The sequence below is a fragment of the Schistocerca nitens genome, chromosome 9 (genome assembly GCF_023898315.1).
Source record: "Schistocerca nitens isolate TAMUIC-IGC-003100 chromosome 9, iqSchNite1.1, whole genome shotgun sequence".
In the NCBI taxonomy this organism is placed as follows: domain Eukaryota; kingdom Metazoa; phylum Arthropoda; class Insecta; order Orthoptera; family Acrididae; genus Schistocerca; species Schistocerca nitens.
The window spans coordinates 97466240-97488376 of record NC_064622.1 but is presented as its reverse complement, the minus strand read 5'-3'; the positions used below and the strand labels follow the sequence as shown (position 1 = coordinate 97488376).

Here is a 22137-nt window from a genome sequence, read left to right as displayed (position 1 = left end):
CAATCTGTGGTAACGGCATGATTGAGATTGAACCAGTTAGTGATCATTTCTGGATATGCCATTATCCTGGCAAATGGCTGCTTGAAACATGCACTGCACCCAAGACACAGCCTGATGGAGGTAGTATTACACTATGGGGATCATTCAACTGAGCTTCCATGGGACCTGTGATAGTAATCGAAGACACCGTGACAGCTGTGGACTACAATGAACATTATTGTGAACTCCCTGCATCTTTTTATCCTCAGTATCTTCCCTGACAGCTATGGCATCTTCCAGCAGTATAACTGCACGTGTCAACAGACCAGAATCAAACTACAGCAGTTTGAGGGGCACGATAGGGAACCAAATTCGCATGATCTGAATCCGATGAAACAACCTGAGCCACCAGCTGGAGACAACTCCATGTCTAGAAACCATTGGCCCATAATGTAGGAGGATTGCTCGGGTTGTACACAGACATTTGGTGCTACACACCTCCGGAAACCTACCAAAGACTTGTTGAATCCATGCTACATAGAATCACTGCTGTTTTGTCTGCAGACAGTTGATCAACACACTACTAAACAAGTGATAATAATGTTTTAGCTCATCAATGCAGGTAGTAGTTTACAGTGGTTTGCAAACTGTATACAGAGCAGGTGGCAGAGCATAAGAACCGCACTCATTTTGTGTGCCCACAGCAGTCAATGGTGGAGCTGCAGGTGAATGTGCCAACACGCTGCCCGGCCTGGCTGTTCACCATGTTCGCGGTGTGCACCGTGGCACTGGTGGCGGTGCATACGGCTACTCTCGTCATCTCCACCTTCCTGATGCCTGACCTGCACGTGCCCCACCACCGTGTCACCCACCCGCTTGTGGTGCGCCTTCTGACACCCGCGCTGCGTCGGCTCATAGAGATTGCCTGGGGCTGCTCCTCCGTCGCTGGACTCTTCCTCTTCATGGTGGAGGTAACACCTGCCCCTGCCCTCGCATCAGTGCAATAAAACTTGCTCACATGTTCCATTTGCCAAGTGCCATATGTCAGCCTGCAGATGACAAGTACAGCTGTAGGCACAGTTGTAAGTGTAGGCAGTGGCGGCTCATGATTATGTATTCCGGGTATTCACAAATTTTTACATTCAGGTAAGTTTGAGAGTGTGACATTAATAGCATATGCTGTATAACAGTTATTCTTATCAACAAGGTTATACAACTACAGCCATTGCCAACAATAGTAATAATACAAGGGTCATTCAATAACTAAAGAGACAAATTGGTCTGTAGAAGAAAGCATTTATTTTTAGAAGACAATACTTTTTCTACTTTTCAACATAATCCTCTTGAACATTTATATGCTTATTCCAATGGGCTTCAATCTTTTTTATTCTGGCTGCAAAGAACTCTTTATCTTGATGTTTGAAACAATTTCCCACAAACATTTTCATGTTCTCGTTGTCCTGGAACCTCTTTGCATGTAATGCCTCCTTCAGTGCACCAAACAAATGGAAATCACTCTTTGCTAAATCAGGACTGTAAGGGAGATGAGGCAGTACTTCCCAGCCCATTTTGTCAATGGTGTCATGGGTTAGCTGAGCAATATGTGGACATGCGTTGTCTTGCTGGAGAATCACATCTCTCCTCTGAGATCCATGATGTCTCTCTATATCATTGCTGGTTTCACCTTGTTTAAAAGCAAATCCGAGTAATATTGTCTGTTCATTGTACACTGCTCTTTGAGATAATAACAAAAACCTGGGCCTTCAGCATCCCAAAACACTGTCAACATGACTTTTCCTGCTGATGCTTGGGTTTTGAATTTTTTCTTGACAGGTGAGTTGGTGTGCTTCCACTTCATGCTTAGTCTTTTTGCTTCTGGCTCATAATTGTGAACCCAAGTTTCATCACAAGTTAAAATTTTGTTGAGGAAGTGCTCACCTTCTCTTTCATAATGTTCCTTTAACTCTGTGCACACTCTCAACCTCGTTTCCTTGTGTAGCCGTGTCAACTCCTTTGGGACCCATCTTGCACATGTTTTATGGTACTTCAGATTGTTAAAGATAATGTTACGAACTGTGCGAGTACTAACATGAACTTTATCAACTATCATTTCCACAGTCACATGGTGGTTGGCACAAATAACGTCATAAATTCTACTTTCAAGTGAGGGAGTTGAAACTGCAACTGATCAGCTAGAACGGTGTTCGTCAGTCACTGAGTAACGGCCATTTTTGAACTGTACTACCCACTTGTAAAAAATTTCATGATTCATACAACCTTCAGCATAAACTTTAGACATTCTACAGTATATATTCACTGGTTTCTCACCATCAACAAGTAAAAAATGAATTACAGAATGCTGTTCAACTAATGTGGACGTTTCGAGCAGACTCGTCATCTTGAGATGTATTTTTGAGGTTTTAAACAAAGCAATGATGATACATCAGCTGATCAGAACTCATCCCAGTGATACCAACTTAAAGCCATAAAAGTACCAAACTTGCCCTGCTAACAGTTTTTCCCCAGACCAATTTGTCACTTTAATTACTGAATGATCCTTGTAATAATAATATGCATAACTTGTCTTGAAAAGAAATAATTGTTTTTTGGAATTGTACTGTTTTGTAATTAAGAACAGTTTATGCAAGAAGCTTTTGCTCCTCCCTGTTTTGCATTTTTGGTCAGGGGTGTTTTGTGCTTTTTTATTCTTTTGGGCAAACATACAAGATCTGTAATGCATGTATTAGTCCACACATTAACTTCTGGAACATTCTTACATTGCATCTACACAACACCTTATGGTTATTATACACTTCTTTGTTAAATGTTAACTTTCTGACTGTCCCCACCCTCTTGTTGCCCAAAGTTGGTTTATTAATGTTTGGAATAAGTTAGTAACTTGGGCTGCTGATCACATTTTCACAGCACCTGTCACACTTGGATAGTGACACACTGCAGCCAGTGAAAGGGACAGTCAAATTCAAATAACCAGTTCTGTTAATAATAAAAATACTCATCTTTTTTGGTGTTCTTCTTTGTTTGTATTGTTGGTGTGTCGTTCTTCTCCTTTCTGAGATTTATCTTTTAATCATCTAAAGGATAATCAGGTTGATGTTTCAATGATAATATGAATTCTGGTGGACCTTCTGCAGAGTTACACATATATTTCAGTCATTTCACTTCACAATACAAATAAATGAAACACACATGAATCGTTCTCGATCCTCGCACTTCAAACGCATACAGTCAATGACACAAAAGAACGAAGATTTACCTCTAACAACATGTAGCTAAGAATTTACTATGACATATCAATCTATACTGTCTCTAATGATCTCGTTACCGACAGGACGCTAAACACCGATCTCCTCCTCCATCAGTTTACATATGCACATACATTTCATAAATAAATTACAATTAATTGACTATCTTTTTTTGAGAAGTCCATAATCATCATTGCAATTACATTCAGTATTTATAAACATTGACTTTTAAACATTTTCACATAGCTTTGTAGTAATGGATTTTTGGTTTTTGTGTCTTTGGTGCAGTATCGTTCACTTCATATGATCCATGATTGGTTAGTACACTTATCTCACCATAATCATTTTTATTACAGCTCATAGGCACCTTTATTTGATTTTGTCACTTTCTGAGCCAATGGAACTGGTCTGGGTGGCCTTAGTTCCTTTGTGACTGGCTTATACTGGTAATTTTCTTTTCTGTTAGCATTTAATGCAGAGTTCATGTTGACACTGCACACAAAAGCCGATTCCATCACAGTAAACAACCCAACTCCAAACAAACTGCCATTTGTGGAAATGATTAGATTCAGGTAGTAATGTCTACCAGCATGATCACTTGACTAGAACACAAATAAGGCACGGAGAACCATAAGGGTCAAAAGCACACCGTCGTTGATCCAACATTTAAGTGAATATCAGACAAACTGGTGAGTCAGTTTTTCGTGAATGTTTATACAATCAATGTGGGCCTACAGCACAGATAAACCTGACTCACCATAAGACCATAAGATTTCAGAATCATGAATATCTGCATTCTCACAGTCGACAAAGATGTGATTTATTGTTCTCAGCACCTCAACTGGATTACTATATGATAAAATTCAAAACTAAATATCCAATAACTCATTCAGAAACACGCAAAATAAGTTTTTCTGTCTGTATATCTATAACATACACCGACATCCAAACTAATTTTGCTATGTTGTTGAGTGAATTGGTATATCTGTGGAGGGTGCTACCATCCAGCAGGATTTCTGCCAATCAAATGGGGTTAAAAGTTTGCTGCAGTGTGCTACCACCCAATAGCATTGAAGTAAACTTGTAGTTGAGTGGCAGGGGCTAGCTATGCATGCCATGAACCATGCATGTTGTTTATCAAATCCATATGTGTTTGGCCTGTAAGGCAATTACATCAAGCCAGTTGCACATGCGCAAAAGCTCCTTAAAATGTGCACAACTGAAGGTGTGCTCATGACACTGATGGCCGGCCGTGGTGGCCTTGTGGTTCTAGGCACTTCAGTCCGGAACCGCGTGACTGCTATGGTCGCAGGTTCGAATCCTGCCTCGGGCATGGCTGTGTGTGATGTCCTTAGGTTAGTTAGGTTTAAGTAGTTCTAAGTTCTAAGGGACTAATGACCTCAGATGTTGAGTTCCATAGTGCTCAGAGCCATTTGAGCCATGACACTGATGCCAAGTTTCATGACGTCTACAGGAGTAGCAATGTAGCATAGTACAGTAGATTTAGTCCTGTGTATTTCAGATCACTGCATCTACATTACATACAACAGCATTAAAAAGAAAATAACCAAAAAATGCACAAGGTGTTGAAAATTAGGGTGTTCATGTGCTCGTGTGCTCTTACACGGCAGCTGCCACTGTGTAGGTGCAGGTGTAGATGTAGATGCAGATGTATATGTGAATGTGGAAGGCCACAAATAAATCAGTTACCACACAATAGATAAAAAATTTAACTCTCTTCTGATTTATTCTTGGAGCATATTGAAACCAATGCTCCTTCACAGTGGATCAGGAACAATAGTATGTTAAGGAAAAAACAAATGACACATTATACACGAGAAACAAACAGATTCAAGTGCAAAGCAAAGGTGACTGGTAATATTATTAAGAGTGAAGTGAATAAGTTCAGTACAGTAAATTATGTTGGACTACCTGATAACAGTATCTGCATGCCAGATGATGTTAGATTAAAATTATTGGTCATGAAATTCAATGAATTCTTCCCAACAATGGTAGAAAACATAGGGGCAGGAAACTGATTGCCAAAAGAAGATCCACTAGATTTACTTACAACGGTGTTGTGTACTTCTTCATCATGCATCAGTTTTGCCATCTCCACTCTTAGAGTGGAGAGCAGCTATGAAGGTGGGTGAGGGTCACGTTCTGCGCAGAGAGAGAGAGAGGGAAGATACATTGTGATGCTGCCAATTTCCTTGTGTCAGGTCACGCTCTGAGACAGCTGATGGCACGCTAACATAAACATCATTCCACAGTGAACTTTAAGAACCGCATTCTTAGTAACAAGAATCCTTACGTGCACACACACACAACCTTCCACATAGAATTAAGTAATATTGAACTCAATCACAACATTCCCAATCGTACAAAATATCGGAATAAATGATTTCTCTACATTAAGTTCTATATGGTTGAAGATGACAGGCTGTGAAAGTAGAACAGCTGTAAAGAAAAACATTAAAAAAAAAAAAAAAAACAGGAAAACCACTACATGTGGTAACAAGGTATATATGCAAAACTTTGTGCTGTTTTCAGATTTGTAAAAACATTCTTAGGAACAATAATTTATTTATATGTAAGTAATAACAAATATTTTTCCTATTGTATGACAGAAAGCAAATGAAAGCCCAGTGACGATGCTGGAACCTCAACAAAATGTCTCTGAGGGATAACACAAAAAGAAACAATCGTGTTTTGCTCAAGTCGGATCCCTTCCAAAAGTGCAGTTTATTTGTAAAGCAAACAGAGATGGAAGAGCTTCAATCTTAAGATGATACACACGCTATTTTGTCAGTAATCATGATGTAGCTTCTTTCTTTCTTTAAATACTGTCAGTGTTTAATGTTCCATCTTTGAATGCCAAGGATTTGTTTTGTTAATCAAACGAATTTTTGCATTGCTTACATTAGGCACCCACAGTGATCGAATACATTTACATTTAAAGCATTTTCAAGTTGTAATAATTTGTGACCATAAGGATATCAGAAATAGATCATTTAATGTGTTGCTAAAAACTAATTTTCTTTCATTGTGTAACCAGCTATGGCATTATAGTTTGTGTACTCATTTGAACAAAATATGTTTTATGAAGAAAACAGCATTGTTACGAGGTCAGAGATGAAACTTGAGCTAATAATAATTTTTTATGCTGCTGCGGGCACAGTCACACAAAGTCATACATAAGTAGCAGTAATTGGTGCTTACATACTTCAGAGCAAGAAATCCACTCTCATCATCTTCGCTGTCCAACATGCATGAGTCAGTTTCAGCAAGATTTATGATGAATGGTTCCATAACCATGTCCCTGCCAGTTTCCCTGTTGTAACTTTCATCTTGCAGTTTTTCTGCATGTCTTACGCAAGCTGCCCATGCAGATGTTGAGATGCAGTCTATTGCCTCATGTGTAAGTCTCTCACCATCTGCAATTTTGAATGTATTGTTCTGTTCCACACGATATGCTTTCATCTGAGCCCATGCCAGCTCAGTTGGGTTTTAATGGCAATGGTATGGGGGTAATCTAATGACACGATGTCTATACTGCTTTGCAGTTTTGTCTATCTCTTAAACTCTGTATGCAGGCTTGTGTTGACTGTCAAGAACCAGCAATTGTGCTCTGGTATGCGACGAGTTATGAGGTATTCTGTTAGATGACAGCCATGCAGTAATGTCTGTCTTTTTGGAGTTCATATATGGAGTTTTGTTCACTCGCACTGAGCGGATGCTTGCATTATCCATGACTATAGCATTGTCCATGACTATAACTGAAAATGCAGGAATATGTGGCAATAATTGTTGTATAAACCATCTTTTGAAGACGCTGTATGTCATTTCAGAGTGGTAATCTTCAGAATTCTTAGCTTTAGGCGCCTTAAAAGTCAGCTTACCCTGGGGAATAAAGCCAGTATCTGCTGATCTGACATGAAGCACTATAATTCTGTTACCCTAACCAACAGGAACTTTTAATCCACCGTACCCGTCGCTCATTTTCCAGCAATAGTCCTTTTGTGGTTCTGATTAACAAAATTTCATCCAAGCAATAAATTCGAGATGTGCCAGCTTCTATTATCTCCTGCATTGTTCTCAAAAATGCAGTCCTTGCAGCTACAATATTGCTTCGTTCCATTAACAATTTCCTACCACTGTTAGTTTTATGATACCTGAACCCCATGTCTTTCAGTATCCTCAACATGGTTCATTTGCTTCCGTTAAAATTTCCAGCTGTTGGATACTCACCTTCAGCATACATGCTGAACACTATGTGCCACAAAACATTTTTCACAAAATCGTCTTGCTCACCCACTTCTTTTTTGTGGTTGTGTTGCTTCCTTGGTGATTTGAAACCACCTGAGCCGCAGGCTTGGATAGACATCTTAGCTTCACTGGATATTCTCTGAATGGTCCTCAAACCAATACCACAGGCTTCAGCTGTGTGCTCCTGGCATTTGGCAATGGCATGATCCGCACCTTGTGCCGGCGTGGATTCAGTGGAAGATTGTCTCTTAAAGTACACACGGAACACTATTCTTCTTGCCTGTTTGTGTAGCACTTGGCGTGATTGCTTATCAGCACTCAGCATGGAACACAATGACTGAAATAAACAGTTAGAACTTCCAAACGCAGCACACCCTGCACAGAACGAAGACAAGAATGTCACTGGCATGTGACTGGTTGTGAGTCATGTGGTACACATCCGCATGCTTCTGCGCATCCAACCCTCACCCGTCTTCGCAGCTGCTCTCCACTTTAAGACCTTACGAAAATCATTAAGTAAGTGAAAAGTGATGATTATTATACTATGGTGGTTTTTCAACTCAAGTGCTCAAATTTTCTGCTGACTTGATAGCACTTTTGTAATGTAACTGAAGTCAGTGCCTCATAAGATGCCTTCTTTGCAGTTCATCTCTTGAATATACAGATATTTATAATAAATCAAAATAACCAAAATGACCAACCACTTCTTAGATTTCAGTTAATGCAGTTTTTTGACAATTACTTAACAGCTAACTAATGATGAAGTACTGAATCAAAATGATCAAAAAAAGACACGTGGGGACTTCACCAGCAAAGTGGCAGCAGAGGAGATACGACTCTCTGACTGATGTGGCAGCAGCCATGAGTGGAATATGTTGGGAGGAAAGTAGTGTGCTCTGAACTTTATGCCTGTAAGGATGCATATCAGTTGTAGTGCTGTAAACAATCACGTGCATTTTACCCACAACCATGCCAGCGTTATTCATTTGGCTTTATCCTTTCCCAGGGCAAAATCCACACTGGTGACCTACGACAACCATGTGCAGAAAAACTTGGAACTTGTCTGCATTCTGTGAATTTGCTAATGAGCATTGACAATGGAGCCATCTTGCAACTATAGTTCACCAGAATTTATATGGTGGGAGAGCACCTTTCATATGGGTGCTTTTAGTGCTTCACATTAACATGTTCAATGACCACCTCTTGTGAAACAGAAAAACGTGTTTCAATGCAGTGTCTCTGCATAACTACTGCAACCTATATTCATTTGAACCTGCTTGCTGTATTCAGACATTCAATTTTAATGCCCCTCCATTACCAAACTGATGATTCCTTGATGCCTCAGAATGTATTCTATCAACCAGTGCCTTCTTTTAGTTGGATTGTGCCATAAATGTCTGTGGATTTTATCCCAGAAAAGGACAAAGCCAATAGCTAATAACAGTTTGGTTGTGGAAAAAATTAACTTTATTCTGTACAGCAACACAACACAATAAGTGTAAAGTTCAGCACACACTACTTTCTGCTCTAGATACACTACTCATAGCCGTTCTGGTCAGAGAGTTTTATCAGCTCCACTGCCACTATTGCTGGTGAGGTCCAAACAGATTGCCCCATCTGCCCTCTGGGAGTGCGGAGCTCTGGGGAAGGAGGCAATATGGATTAGGTAGTTGTCAACACTGTGGTCCTCTCAACACCTACCATGTGATCAGCCATACCATGACTGACTGCAATGCAGGGCACAGCTGGATCATTTCTCAATGAGGAAGGACAGGGAGCACAATGATGTTGACTTCACCTTGTTTAATGTACGTGGTATTGCCTGAGCTGGGGCAAAGGCTGGTATAGGTGGCTGTAACAGGAACAATCTGTAATGGTTGGTGCCAGTGCACAACTAGTTTGTGCGTGCAGTGAGGTAGGGAGAGTGGAGGCATCAGCATCCATAGGAATGGTAGTAGGAGATCACGGTGTTCTGGGGGCTGTAATTATGAGAAAGTCAGTTGAAAAACTGGTTGTATTTGTGGCTGAATCTACATCACTCAAGAGTTTGTAACTGCAAGTCAAAGTGTTGTTGACTTCATGCTCCTCGTGCTTCCATTCAAACATGAGGAAGTTATTTACCAGCTAGACCCAGATGTCATCTGGCAGGAATTGATGTATGTCAAGGTTTATGATGAACGTGTCATTTGTGTTTGGAATGGGCGATGGGCCATCAGCTTCTGAAATGATGTGTGTTGTGGTATCAATATGCGTGGCCTCCACATTATCATTACAAGTGATATTGTGCCAGACCCTTGTGAATTTAAGCCAGTTGACTGCCTTGGTGATATGCTTCCCATGGAGCAATATATCAAAAGTATTGGTCTGGAGTGGGCCAGAGTAAGGTGGCTGCAATGTGACTCGGACATTGTTGTCCCATAATGTGACATAGTCACAGTCTGCTAGTGCTTGATGAACAAAAGCTTTTGGTGAACTGTGCATCTATGATGGTGGCATTCTGAGCCATGGAGTGTGTTGCTTATTTCATTTTAGGAGAGTGGCGAGCTCTGTGGTCCCTTGTGCTTATAAAGGAATCACAAAGTCTGCAGGCAGAGTGAGCAGCTCACCATACAGAACAACTTATAGAGAATATTAGAATATGGAATCATTCACCACTTGAATGTGTGTGGCAGATATGTCCATCTCCTCTCGCAAGTGTTCAGAAAGTTAGGTACTTACTGCCAAACCCATGTCAATGAGGAAACATTGGTTTCGAATGTGGTCAAGGATAAAGAGTCTGCCACCCTGGTGAGATGATAAGTGGGACTTTTTTCCAACGTGTAATGGAGTTAGTCACCATGAACTGCTGTTACAACCCAGTGCACCTATTGTGGACATGCTTTCAATTTTGGGGCCATACACTGGCATACAGCTCTACACTGTGGTGCCAAATTTTGTGTGAAACCAGGACAGCAATGGCCTTGACATTGTGTCTTGGTAGGGGTATTGTGCTGAGTGTGTGGGTGTTTGTTTTGATTGTCTGGAAATCACCACTCTGTGGGGTGGGGTTGACATGACACTTGGTGTCCATGAGTTCTCAGGTCGGTTCAGCTGCTTGGTGCGGACTAGCTGCTGTGTGTCCCAGTGCACAGCACTGTTATTGACAACACTGATACATTGTCTATGTTGCAATATTGTACCAGTTCCACCTGCTGACATTAATTTCTGCTTAAATAATTCAGGCTCATGCAAAATCATTACTAGTAACACTTGGGGTGGTAGTTTGTTGATCCACAGAGTCTGAAGTGTGTGATCAGGCACGAGATTCATGTCCAAAAGCTTACACAGCCAGCATCAAAGTTGTGAAGGTGGACTGGTTCCCAGATGTTTGTCTTATATGACTTGTTTTAATTGCTGCCACAATGTTGGAGTAATGCTGATTTCACAGTGTCATATCCATTGTCATCTCGGTATACCAGAATGGTGTCACTGATAACATCTACGAGTACGTGGTCACCTAGGTGACACGGGAATGCAATGAATTTTTCACTGTCATCAGAAATGCTGTGATTGGCAAGTACACACTCAGAGATTGCAAATGACACTGCCATTTGGTAAGGACGGTATGATTGTAACTTAAGATGTGCACTAAGGCATACAGACTTGTCACTGGTATATGATGGTGCTGGTTGCCTCATCAGTGTTTGGAGAGGCACAATGGATGAGCTCTCAATTCCTGGATGTGGCACAGTTGTAAATCCTGTGAGGATGTCCACAAACTGTACAACCAGTTGGACCATGTGACCTGGTATAAACTGGTTGATCAGATTCGTATGTGGCACTGTGGGCATGACAGTGTTGGAGAACATTCCATAATTGGCATTTACAGCAGCCTGTCCCACTGCATCTTCATGGTATGCAGGCATTTACAATCATGAACAAAGTCACTCAATAGACTGTTCATACGTACCCATTCTTTAGTAGTGCAGGTAACATTGTCAGCCAATACTGGCTACATTCAACAATGTGAAGCCAACATCATTGTGCTCTCTTTCCTGACTCGCTGAGAAATGATCCAGCCATGCCCTGCACTGCAGTCAGCCACGGTGCAGCTCGCCACATGCACAGGCATGAAGAGGATCACAGTTTTGATGTCTCCCAATCCTGATTACCTCCTCCCACAGAGCTCCATACTCCCAGAGGGCAGAGGGTGGGTGGGGGAACCTAATCTACAACCTTTGCCTTAGGTCAACTCAATGAGAGATCCTTCTCAGGGCAAAACATGGTGAACTGAGCTTATTGATTAGTTTACGTGTTGACTCCATTTTAATCATCTTCCTAGATTGCCAAAAGGTATTCACCACTGTACCACATTTCAACTACTAACCGAGATATGGCTATATGGAGTGTCTTCGCAAGCATGCGATTGGCTTGAGAAATATCTGATTAATAGGACCCAGTATGTTAGCATGGATGGTGAATGTTACACAGAAATGAAAGCAACATTGCATGTGTTCAAAAGAAGTGTAACAGGACTTCTAATGCTTTCAATACAGATAAATGATTGTCACAAAGGATCAGCAGCATTATAAGATTGATTGTTGGTGCTGCAGTTGTGTACAGAAAAGTATCATCATGTGACAATCATATGGAATAACAGAAATGCTTGGACAAAATTTCCTCTTGGTTTAATGAATGGCAGATTTTTTTAAAAAGTGGACATGTGTAAGATAATGCCTATAACAAAGATGAAGATCCCAACAGTACCTGACTACAAGATTGGTAGTACACATCTTGAGCACAGAACATCACATAACTATTACTAACAAGCTATTTGAAATGGGAAGATCACATAATAAAAGTATTAGGGTGGGTGAATGTAAGACTTGGATCTGTTTGAATGGTCCTAGGAAAATGCAATGCAGCTGTTAAGGAAATCACAAACAAGCTGCTAGCGTGGCTAATTCTTGAGTATTTTTTGAGCATTTGGAGTTCTTATGTGTTAGCATGACAGACACTGAACAAATTCAGAGAGGCACTGCTAAGAACATCATAGGTCAGTACAATCCATACAAAAATATGCTCATGAATCTTAAACAGAAATCCTTCAAAAAGAGCTTACATAGTTCTCATGAAACCCTGTTGAGTAAATTTAGAGAACCTTATGGTGACCACCAACATTGAACATGTAAAGATGAAGGACTTCATGATTATCTCTGATCCAGTCTCTTTTTGTATTGTGCTAAATTCAATAAAAGTGGTTTCTCCAAATGTTTGCTTTTGTGTAGATCATCTCCTTTCTTCATTAATTCGCCATGGGAATAGGAATTACCACATTGGTAACCATGTTTTCATGTAGCACTTTTTTTTAAATACAGTGACACTTCTGCCATTCAGCCTATACAAATTCCGCACTTGTTTGTAGCCACCAGCTTCCATCTGTCTGCAAATGTGAACTCTGCCCTCTCCAGGTTGCTGCCATCAAACACAGGAACTGCACACAGGCCAACATGTGCACTTACACAACATGCCAAAATATCCCGACTTCATTCCATGCCAAATCAAAGAAGATGTGTCTTCCCCTTTCCCAGTGACACCACACCAGATGTATGTAGATAATGTGGAGTTACTCCCCTCTTCCACTATGACCAGACATGTACTTTCGTGCGGTCCCCGTACCACCAACATTATGTTTTGCTCATTTGTTACCATCCATGATGATGGTGTGCTCATCTGCACCAATTGCACCATGTGCCTTGTGTGGACAGTGTATCCCTACCCTCTCCATGCAGATCTGGGCAATGCACCACTTCCTTGGTCTACGGAGCTACCACGGTCACCATGCTGCCATCATCTCTTCCTGCGATGCTGCAGCAGGTGCCTGTCAGAAATTTTCCTAAGCTAGCTCGCCTGCGGAAAGAGAAACCCAAAATGTGATTTGACTTGATTGATCACCTGTTGAATGTCCATGGAATTCTGAGTGACGATCCATGCTTCATACGCTCAGTTAGCCACTTACACAATGAGCCAGACCTGCTTAGTGACCTGATGCTGAATCCACCATCATAACATAAATATGCAACAGCTCAGTGCAGCATTATCGGGTGCCTGTCACACCTTCCTGCTGAAGCAATTCACTACATTATACATGATGTGCAACTGTAGGATGGGATTCCATCACAATTGTGGCATCATCTCCATGCCCAAGTGGTGCCCGACAAGTTGCTTGGTGTCGTCCTATGGACCCTATGGCGGTTAAATTTCCAGCCAGTCTTCAAGTACATCTCCTAGCCCACAAGTCTGCTGTTTTAAAAGAGAAACTCCATCTTGTTGCCCAGGCCTACAGTATTATTCAGCATCACCGGCTCCTTCCCTCCAGCAGCTCTCATGTTGATTCAAAGGCTAGCAATACTCCTCCTGCCAGGTGCCTCCTCATCTAACAGGTAGAGGTCATGCCTGCAGTGCACACTTCCATCAGCTACCTACTATGCCATCTGACGTCAACCTCCAGTACTACCTGTGCCATCAGCACCTCCTTCCTACTCTTCTCCTGTGGCTGAGCAAGTGTGCAGCACACCATGCAGCTAGAGTAATGCACAGCAGATGCTGCATCCGGCATACCTATTATGTTAATATCATGTAACTTTTGGCAACTCAAAAAAGTCATGTCATTTGCCATGTCAGTACTCAGATTCTGGCTGTGAATCCATCTAGGTGCCATGACTCACTGCCATGCTACACGGTGCCATTCCTCTACTCAGTTGTCCAACATACTGGCTCTACCCGCTGGCAGGCTCTAAATTTTCGACCGCACCAGCATTCTCAACTTCGTCATTGACACCGAGGCCCATGCCAGTATCAACCCGCCATAGTGTGCTCCTTCAAGCCTTCTCCCTGCATCACTGTTACTTCATACAGCCAACAACTCTGACATAGCTGTCTATGGCTCAACTGGCCATCTCCAGCACACACCAGACCTACTGTCCGCCTGCTTAGCTGGATGGTAACGTGCTCGCCTCCAATGCAAGTGGGCCCGGGTTCAATTCCCGGCCAGGTTGGAGATTTTCTCTGCTCAGGGCTGGGTGTTGTGTTGTCCTCATCATCATTTCATCCTCATCACTGGGCACCCAATGCGGCGGCGACTGAAATAAAACTTGCACTTGGTGGCCGAACTTCCCTGGATGGGGCCTCCCGGTCAACGATGCCATGCGTTCATTTCATTTTTTTACCAGACCTACTCTTCCTTTGGACCTTCCAGGTAGTAGACATCAACAGCCTCAACCTCGAGATCAATTTTTTCAAACATTTTGATCTCTTACCAATCCTCTAGCCAGCCACACTGTTTCATCACACATCGAGCTCCCACATTTCATGTACCTTGCAGCCTCACACCCCTCTCCTCCCATTCACTGTAACACGCTCATCTCCACTGTCTCCAATTGCACATGTCTGAAGATGGAATTCATCAACTTGGTGGCCCAGCTTGTGACTCAACATTGTGAGATCATCAGTCATCATTCTGACAACAACAAACTGCATCAACTGATCACCGATGCCTCTGCTAACCTGTCACTTGCTCTCGGCACTGTCACTGACTTCACTGCATTATGGCCACACGACATCATCATTGCTTCACCTGTTCCTGACCGATCTCCATCTTTACCTTCGCTGCAAACTCTGCAGGTCAGGGACAATCAAACTACCAGTGTTTCATATGTTCCAGCTCCACTGTCCAGTATTGTTACACATGTGCTCCCCTCATTCATAGGTACTATCACTAACAGCACCTGCCATAGGCTAGTTACTACAGAGGTCTCCCCAAACCAGTGTATGGCTCACTGCCTCAATGCCATGCTAAAGTTGCAGCCCAGGACCTCTTAGATTCTGGAACTGTGCATCCTTTGGACAGTAATTTATGTCCCGTATACACCTAGTACTAAGAGAGATGGTTCTTTCTGCTTATGTGGGGACTATTGCAAACTCCAATGCTTGGAGAATCCTCAACAATTATCCAATACTGTACATCCAGGATTTTGTGCAACAATTGTATGGTGCACAGATTTTCAGCAATACTGACTGTCACAAGGCTTATCACAAAACCCCCATGCACCGTGGTGATATACCTAAAACTGTTAGTATCACCCATTCATCTTATTTGAATATTGCTACTTTTGTTCTCACTCACTTTTACTAAACATATCTTGATCTGTTTCTCTTGAAGAACACGTTTCCTGGGCCAAACCATCTCTGCCAATGTCATTTGCCCTACATCCAATCATGTCATGTTCATCCATGATTTGCCATTAACCAAGACATTTTGCAACATCTGACATTTCCTTGGAATGATTATTTTTCCAGCATCATATTTCTCACACTTCATCCCTGCAATACAGTCTGACAGATGCCTTGGCAAGCAAAAACACTTCTGTCACCTGCAAAGTGCTATGGTCGGATGACATGTGGCATGCTTTCGACATGCTTAAAATCACACTGGCCAATGCTGTCATGCTCACTCACACCTTCACTGATGCACACATTTCTATCACTACCAAGATGAGCGAATCTTTGATCAGCACCATCCTACAAAAGCACTTTGGTGGCTCAACACAGCTCCTTTGTTTCTTCTCCAAGAATCTCTCTGCCTCACTACAAAAGTGGTCTGCTTCCCATAGGAACTATTTGTGATATAAAAGGTGGTCCACCAATTTCGTGAAGACATAGAAAGCTGATTTGTAACTAATTACACACATCACAAACCACTATCAGATGGCATCCATAATCATGCTAATGACTTGCCACCCTGGAGCATTTATCACATGGACCTCATTGCCAGTACACAACTGAAGTCCATTATATCAAAGGAGCCAATAATGTTATCACAGACTACATGTCACAAGTACACATCACCGCTTTACTTTTGGAGTTGGTTGAACTGGCATGCCCACAACAAGATGATCTGGATACCTGGATATCTGCCATTTACCACAAAATGATGCTACCACATCGGCTATTGAGCCACACCGCCTCCCTGGCTCTTCATGCCTTGTGCTATGTGATACCTCTGCAGGTACCATATGCCCCCTCAATCTGGTCTCAATGCACTGCAGTCTTCTAAGCAATTCATGACTCGCTCATCCTGGCATTAAGGCCATTACCCGTCATGTCACCAAACTTTTCATTTGGACAGGGGTTAAGTCAGACTGTTGTGCCTGGAAAAATGCAAGCTTACTATGTCACCATAATAAAGTTGGATGCTATGTCTGACCTTCACTGGGCCAATTCAGCATCCACAAAGGATGATTTCAACATTGTTATAACAACCTCATTGGTCCTTTGCTCCTTTTAGATGGCTGAAAATACATACCATATATTATTGATAGCATCAGCAGGTGGGTTGAGGCTGTGCCTCTCCCGGCCACTGTGGCGGTTCCACCTGCTTTTATTTCTTCGTTTGTTGTTCTCAGTGTCGATGTACTGGCTGAAAAATGGGTTGTATGGATTCCGACACTGACTACTTTAAATGATGTAGCTGACCTATGCACAGTTACTCTTTACAGTACTTTAATTTCACTGTTCACAACCCCCTAATAATACAGTTATATGCCCAGTGCACTATTGTTTAACCTTTGATAAGCCTCATTATTAGTTAGCTTGCGAAACTCCACATACTGCTATGATAGTTTACTGTTGATCAGCTATGAGTAGTAAAACCTAACCACAAAGTTCACAGTTTTTGTAGAATAATCAGGTACGTATGGAGCAGACACTGTGACTGTTTTTGCACACAGCCTAATTGTTTAACAGTTGTTCCACAATTAATTTGAAGCATTGTTGTTGTTCTAACCAGCACAGGTTACTCGTCTGAAACTTGGCCGTGGACTGACTGTCTCATGACCAAAAATAGGACCCTTATATATCATCACAATAATCAGTACTGAAACTACACATTGTTTGAAGTTAAATTTACAGAAATCACAATTAAAACTTAACTCATTAAATTAACTGAATCTATCAAAAAATTGCGTCTTTTTAACATTTTCTTTTACTACGAGGTTTAGGCTGAATTGTTTGTTTAAATCATGAAATTACCAAATATAGTTATGCAAACAATACTTTTGACAAAACTGTTAATTACTTTGGAATTAATGAAGGGCTGGCTTTTGCTAACATGTTTTCAAATGGACCCAAATACATACTTAAAGAATACTATTAGTTCATCTTCCAGATGTTTATAATTAGTATAGAATTTACATTTGTTTATACATCAACAGTAGAGTTTAAGTTACAAAACAGTGACCAATTTCACCCTATACTGAAAGATACTAACTAGGAATAGTCAAAATAAATTAGAAAATCAATTACATACATAAAACTAAGCACAAAATTAGAGCTGGTGTAATTTACTTTAAAACTGAGGGCCAATCTTTCTCCTTTATGGAAATGTAGATTATATTAACATATGTTAATGATAATTAGTTAAAAGTAACAAAACGCATTTAAGGAGGCAAATGGCAAAACAGGAGGGGAATTAAAATTATCCCAGCTTGCTTCATCACATCACTGCAGATACTGTCACTTGTGCATTTGTCACCTCTTGGATTGTTCACTATGATTGCCCCTTTCGTATTACTACTGATCAAGGGCAAAAGTTCATATCAGTCCTTTCCAGCAGGCTGTGCGATTTGTGCAGTGCCAATAAATTTTGCACAACTGCTTACCATCCCAAAAGTAACAGGTTGGTTGAACACTGCCACCACACCCTTAAAGCAGCACTAATGTGTCATTCCTCTTCCTGGTCCAAGCCCCCCCCCCTCCCCCTCTGGGTTCTGCTCAGAATTTGCACGGCATTTGAGGAGGACTTAAGGACTTACAGGCTTCACTGGCCAATGTACTTTACAGCAAACCACTGATCTTGCCTACTGAATTTGTCAAAGACTCCAAGCCTCCCCCTGTCATCCAAGCTCTCAACTTTGGTTGAGCATGTCCGCATACACATTACTCACATCTGCGCTCTGCCTTTGCACACCCACACTGCCCCACATGCCTTTATTCATAAGAACTTAGAGCACTGTGACTACATAATACTCTGCGATGACACTGTAAGGGCCTTATTCTGGTCCCTACAAAGTGCACTGTAGAGCCACCCACACCATCAATATCCTCTTACATGATAAGCCACTGTCTCCATCAAACAGACCCTTAAGCCAACTTGTATGCTTGATGATGGTCACCCTCTCATGGATACCTTAACATCTCCTTCACCTGATGACTTTTCTCCTCCCCCATGGAACTCTCACTGTCTGACTTCCCCAGCACCAGCTACACATGTGATTCATGTGCTTCATGTGTTCCGAGTGCTCGAGGAAACACATATGACATCCCTCCTTCTTATACTTCTCCCACTGGCGCTTGTCTCCAGCTTCCAGTGTCTCTCTCTTTCTCCTGTGTCGCACTCTTTAACATCGACATCCCCTCTTCCTCAGTCAAGGATCTCTCCTTACAGCTACATAATCACATTCTCTTTGTGCTCCACACATCCCCCTGCATGCTCAATTACTCTACACACCATGTCACACTCCTGAGCACTGTCATCCTTCCTCTGATGTGGAGGAAGACTGCATCACTTTGATTGCCATCCACTCTGTCCTCTGCCATGACTTCAAAACTTCATTGTTTTGGACCTACACAGCTCCACACCTTTCCCTTCTGTGAGAAACAGTCCAGTTGTGACCTCTTTCCAGGCCAGATACAACACAGCTAGTCAGGTCACACACGACATCTGATACCGACTGATCACCGCATCGCTTCATCGACTTGGTGCTACATTTCCTTCTCCGAGCTTCACACTGCTGGGACACTCTCTTCCCATGTGTTATGATATCCAACCCTCATCCTTGATTGTATTCAATTTTATCCTCATTTCTTTTTTGGGAAGAACAAAACTCAAATTGCTTTAGGAATATGTTTCAGAAAGAGTTAAATTTTGCGTCCAAACAAAACAAGCTTCACTTCAGCCTCATTCTCTCAAAGCACTAAGGAATATCATATTAGGACTGCTATGAATGTTTTGTTCCCATTATGTCTTGCACCATTAATTGTCATGCTGTATACCTGACATGTTTTGCACATATTAATATAAGTTAAACATCTTTATGGTGCAGATTAAACAGCAGTCGTAACTTATTGCTATGCCTTATTCACAGTATATCATAACATCTGCCATTTGAAAATCATGAAATAATAAGCACTGTAAACATTGTAAATAATTATTTTTAAAAAAACTATTCTGACTTTATTGGAACAGTCGCCAATGTACATCACCAAGAGACTGAAGTTTGAACAATTTTGAAAGTATACTCATCTGTGAGATGTGTAATTCTGTCTGGATATTACTAATCTTAATGAACCAAAACACTGTTTTATATTACTTGTCATTTACTGCTCCCAATTTCACCTGACAAAGAAAAATTTTATTTTACACTCTCCTGGCAATAACTATCACAAGCTACCTGCCTTAAAAGTAGCTGGAATTGGACTTTGGCAGTCACTGCCACAGCAGTATAAATAAATACAACAATCAGCTTATTTCACATTACTATTTAGATGATACCAAACTGAAATTCTAATTAAAAGTTCTAAATCTTTGACAGTTAAAACATAGGATTCGTTAACACAAAATGTAATTTCAAATCTTACGTGAGCAGAATTTATACATAGAAACAGTTTTAGATCGAAATTTGGAGAATTATGTATTGCAAACAATTAGCACAGATAAAGTCAATATACATTTTAATTGCTTGGTGCTTCTTGCTACAAACATTCTCTTTAAGCCTTTGACAAAAGGTGAAAATTTATTATAGTCAGCACTTTTGCAGAAATGGGATGAATATATTTAAGTTGTTTACAAAAAATAAAGTATTTTGAAATCTTCCATAGATCATGGTTTTATACAAAATAACAATAGTATGTCATAAACAGTATTTTTGTTCAATGAGATTTCGGGATTGCAGCTGGATCACATTGAATTCTTGCCAGCCGAAATATCGTGGCAAGAAGTCAACGTGATCTGGCTGCAATCCCGAAATCTCATTGAACATTCAGTACGCTGAGAAAACTTCAAGAATCACATCAGTATTTTTGTTAACTCTAATTACATTTGAAACCTGGCATAACATAAAAATTACACAGAAATTGTAGATGTCGGAAAGTTGACAATAATTACAGATGCAGTCATTCCCATGACCTATGTACAGGTTGTATACTGAAGTTACAGGATCAGACTGTATACTAGTCTGTACCATAATGATATCAGATATTTTAACTATATTCTTTGGTAAGCTTGCAGGTTAACGTATCTGTGTTTAAATTTTTCAGATTGTTTTGCTGAACTGGGTGAAATTCTGGGACTACACACTAACGGCATGCTGGGCTGGTACCATTGCTATGATGCCATTCATGATAGCCTTTGTTGCTTTTTGCATCTACTTCCATCGGTCGTTTCTGGAACATGGTTATCAGTTTCATCAAAAACAGATTGTCGCCATCCATAAGCAGTATGAAAAAATGTTGTGTGAAGTGTGAAAGAACAAAAACAGAAAGTATTAAATTATTTATTGCTTTTATTAGTCTAACAGGACTATTGTACTAATAATAGTGAAAGCTGTAAATACTGATCAATGGCATTAAGTACTCGCTACTTAAATATGTGTAGTAACCACATTCCAGGAGCAGAAAAACTAGTGATGGCCTCAGAAAAACATGAACAGGGATCAGGATATATCTTGCAGGTCCGAAAACACAGAGTTACTTGGAATGCAGATAAAGACTGTTTCACACAAATATTTATTGTAATCTTTGTTTCCATCAGATACTAATAAGTTTGTATCAACTCTGATTTAGTGTAAGAGTAAAAAGAAATTGGCTGATCTCGTATGAATAATTCCATAAGTACCTTTCAGGACTATGATAAGGCGCAACAATAAATTACATGGAAAAATCTTTTACTGTATGACTGCAAGTTCAACAAGTGGAACGATTTACATGCTGAGAAAAGTAGGTAAAGAGCCAGCATTAGTGTTGTATCTTAATAAAGAACTTGAAATATTTAGCACTGGAGAGAAGCTTGTAGCAGAAGTATGGCTTAGGTTTAGAAGATTAGTTGATCATGCACTAAATAGATATGTAACTAGTAGAATAATTCTTGATGGTGGGGGGACTCTGTATGGTATACAGTTGCTGTAAAGATACTTCTAAACAAACAGAGGCTACTGTATAATATGTATAAAACAAAGCAAAGAACTATAGACAGGAAGATGCTGAATGAAATGTGTTTGGCAGTCAAGAGGGCAATGCATGAAGTCTTCAATGAGAACTGTAGCAGAATATTATTGAGAGATCTCTCACAAAACCCAAAGAAATTCTGCCCATATGTAAAGGCCGTTGCAGTACCTGAGTTGGTGGCATGACATTCATGGGCGAGGGCGAGACAAGGACTGAAATATAGTGTAGCAAAGCAAAAGTAGAAACGATGAACTTTATTTTCAAATGTTTATTTGTTAATGAATATCAGGGCCTGATGGAATCCTTATCGGATTCTATACTGAATTTGTGGCTGGGTAACCACTTTTTTAAACCATAATCTGTCTTA

At 40.8% G+C, this 22137-nt stretch overlaps 1 protein-coding gene across 1 annotated transcript in view; it reads left to right on the top strand.

Moving 5' to 3' along the window:
* The window catches only part of LOC126203340 (calcium release-activated calcium channel protein 1-like), a 162936-nt gene extending 141448 nt beyond the window's left edge, over positions 1-21488 (top strand). Inside the window, exons 3-4 of the mRNA XM_049937626.1 lie at positions 684-950; positions 20865-21488. Coding sequence (XP_049793583.1) covers positions 684-950; positions 20865-21071 — 474 coding nt within the window. The 3' untranslated portion in view covers positions 21072-21488. The remainder of the gene's footprint in view (positions 1-683; positions 951-20864) is intronic.
* Positions 21489-22137: the final 649 nt, after the last annotated feature.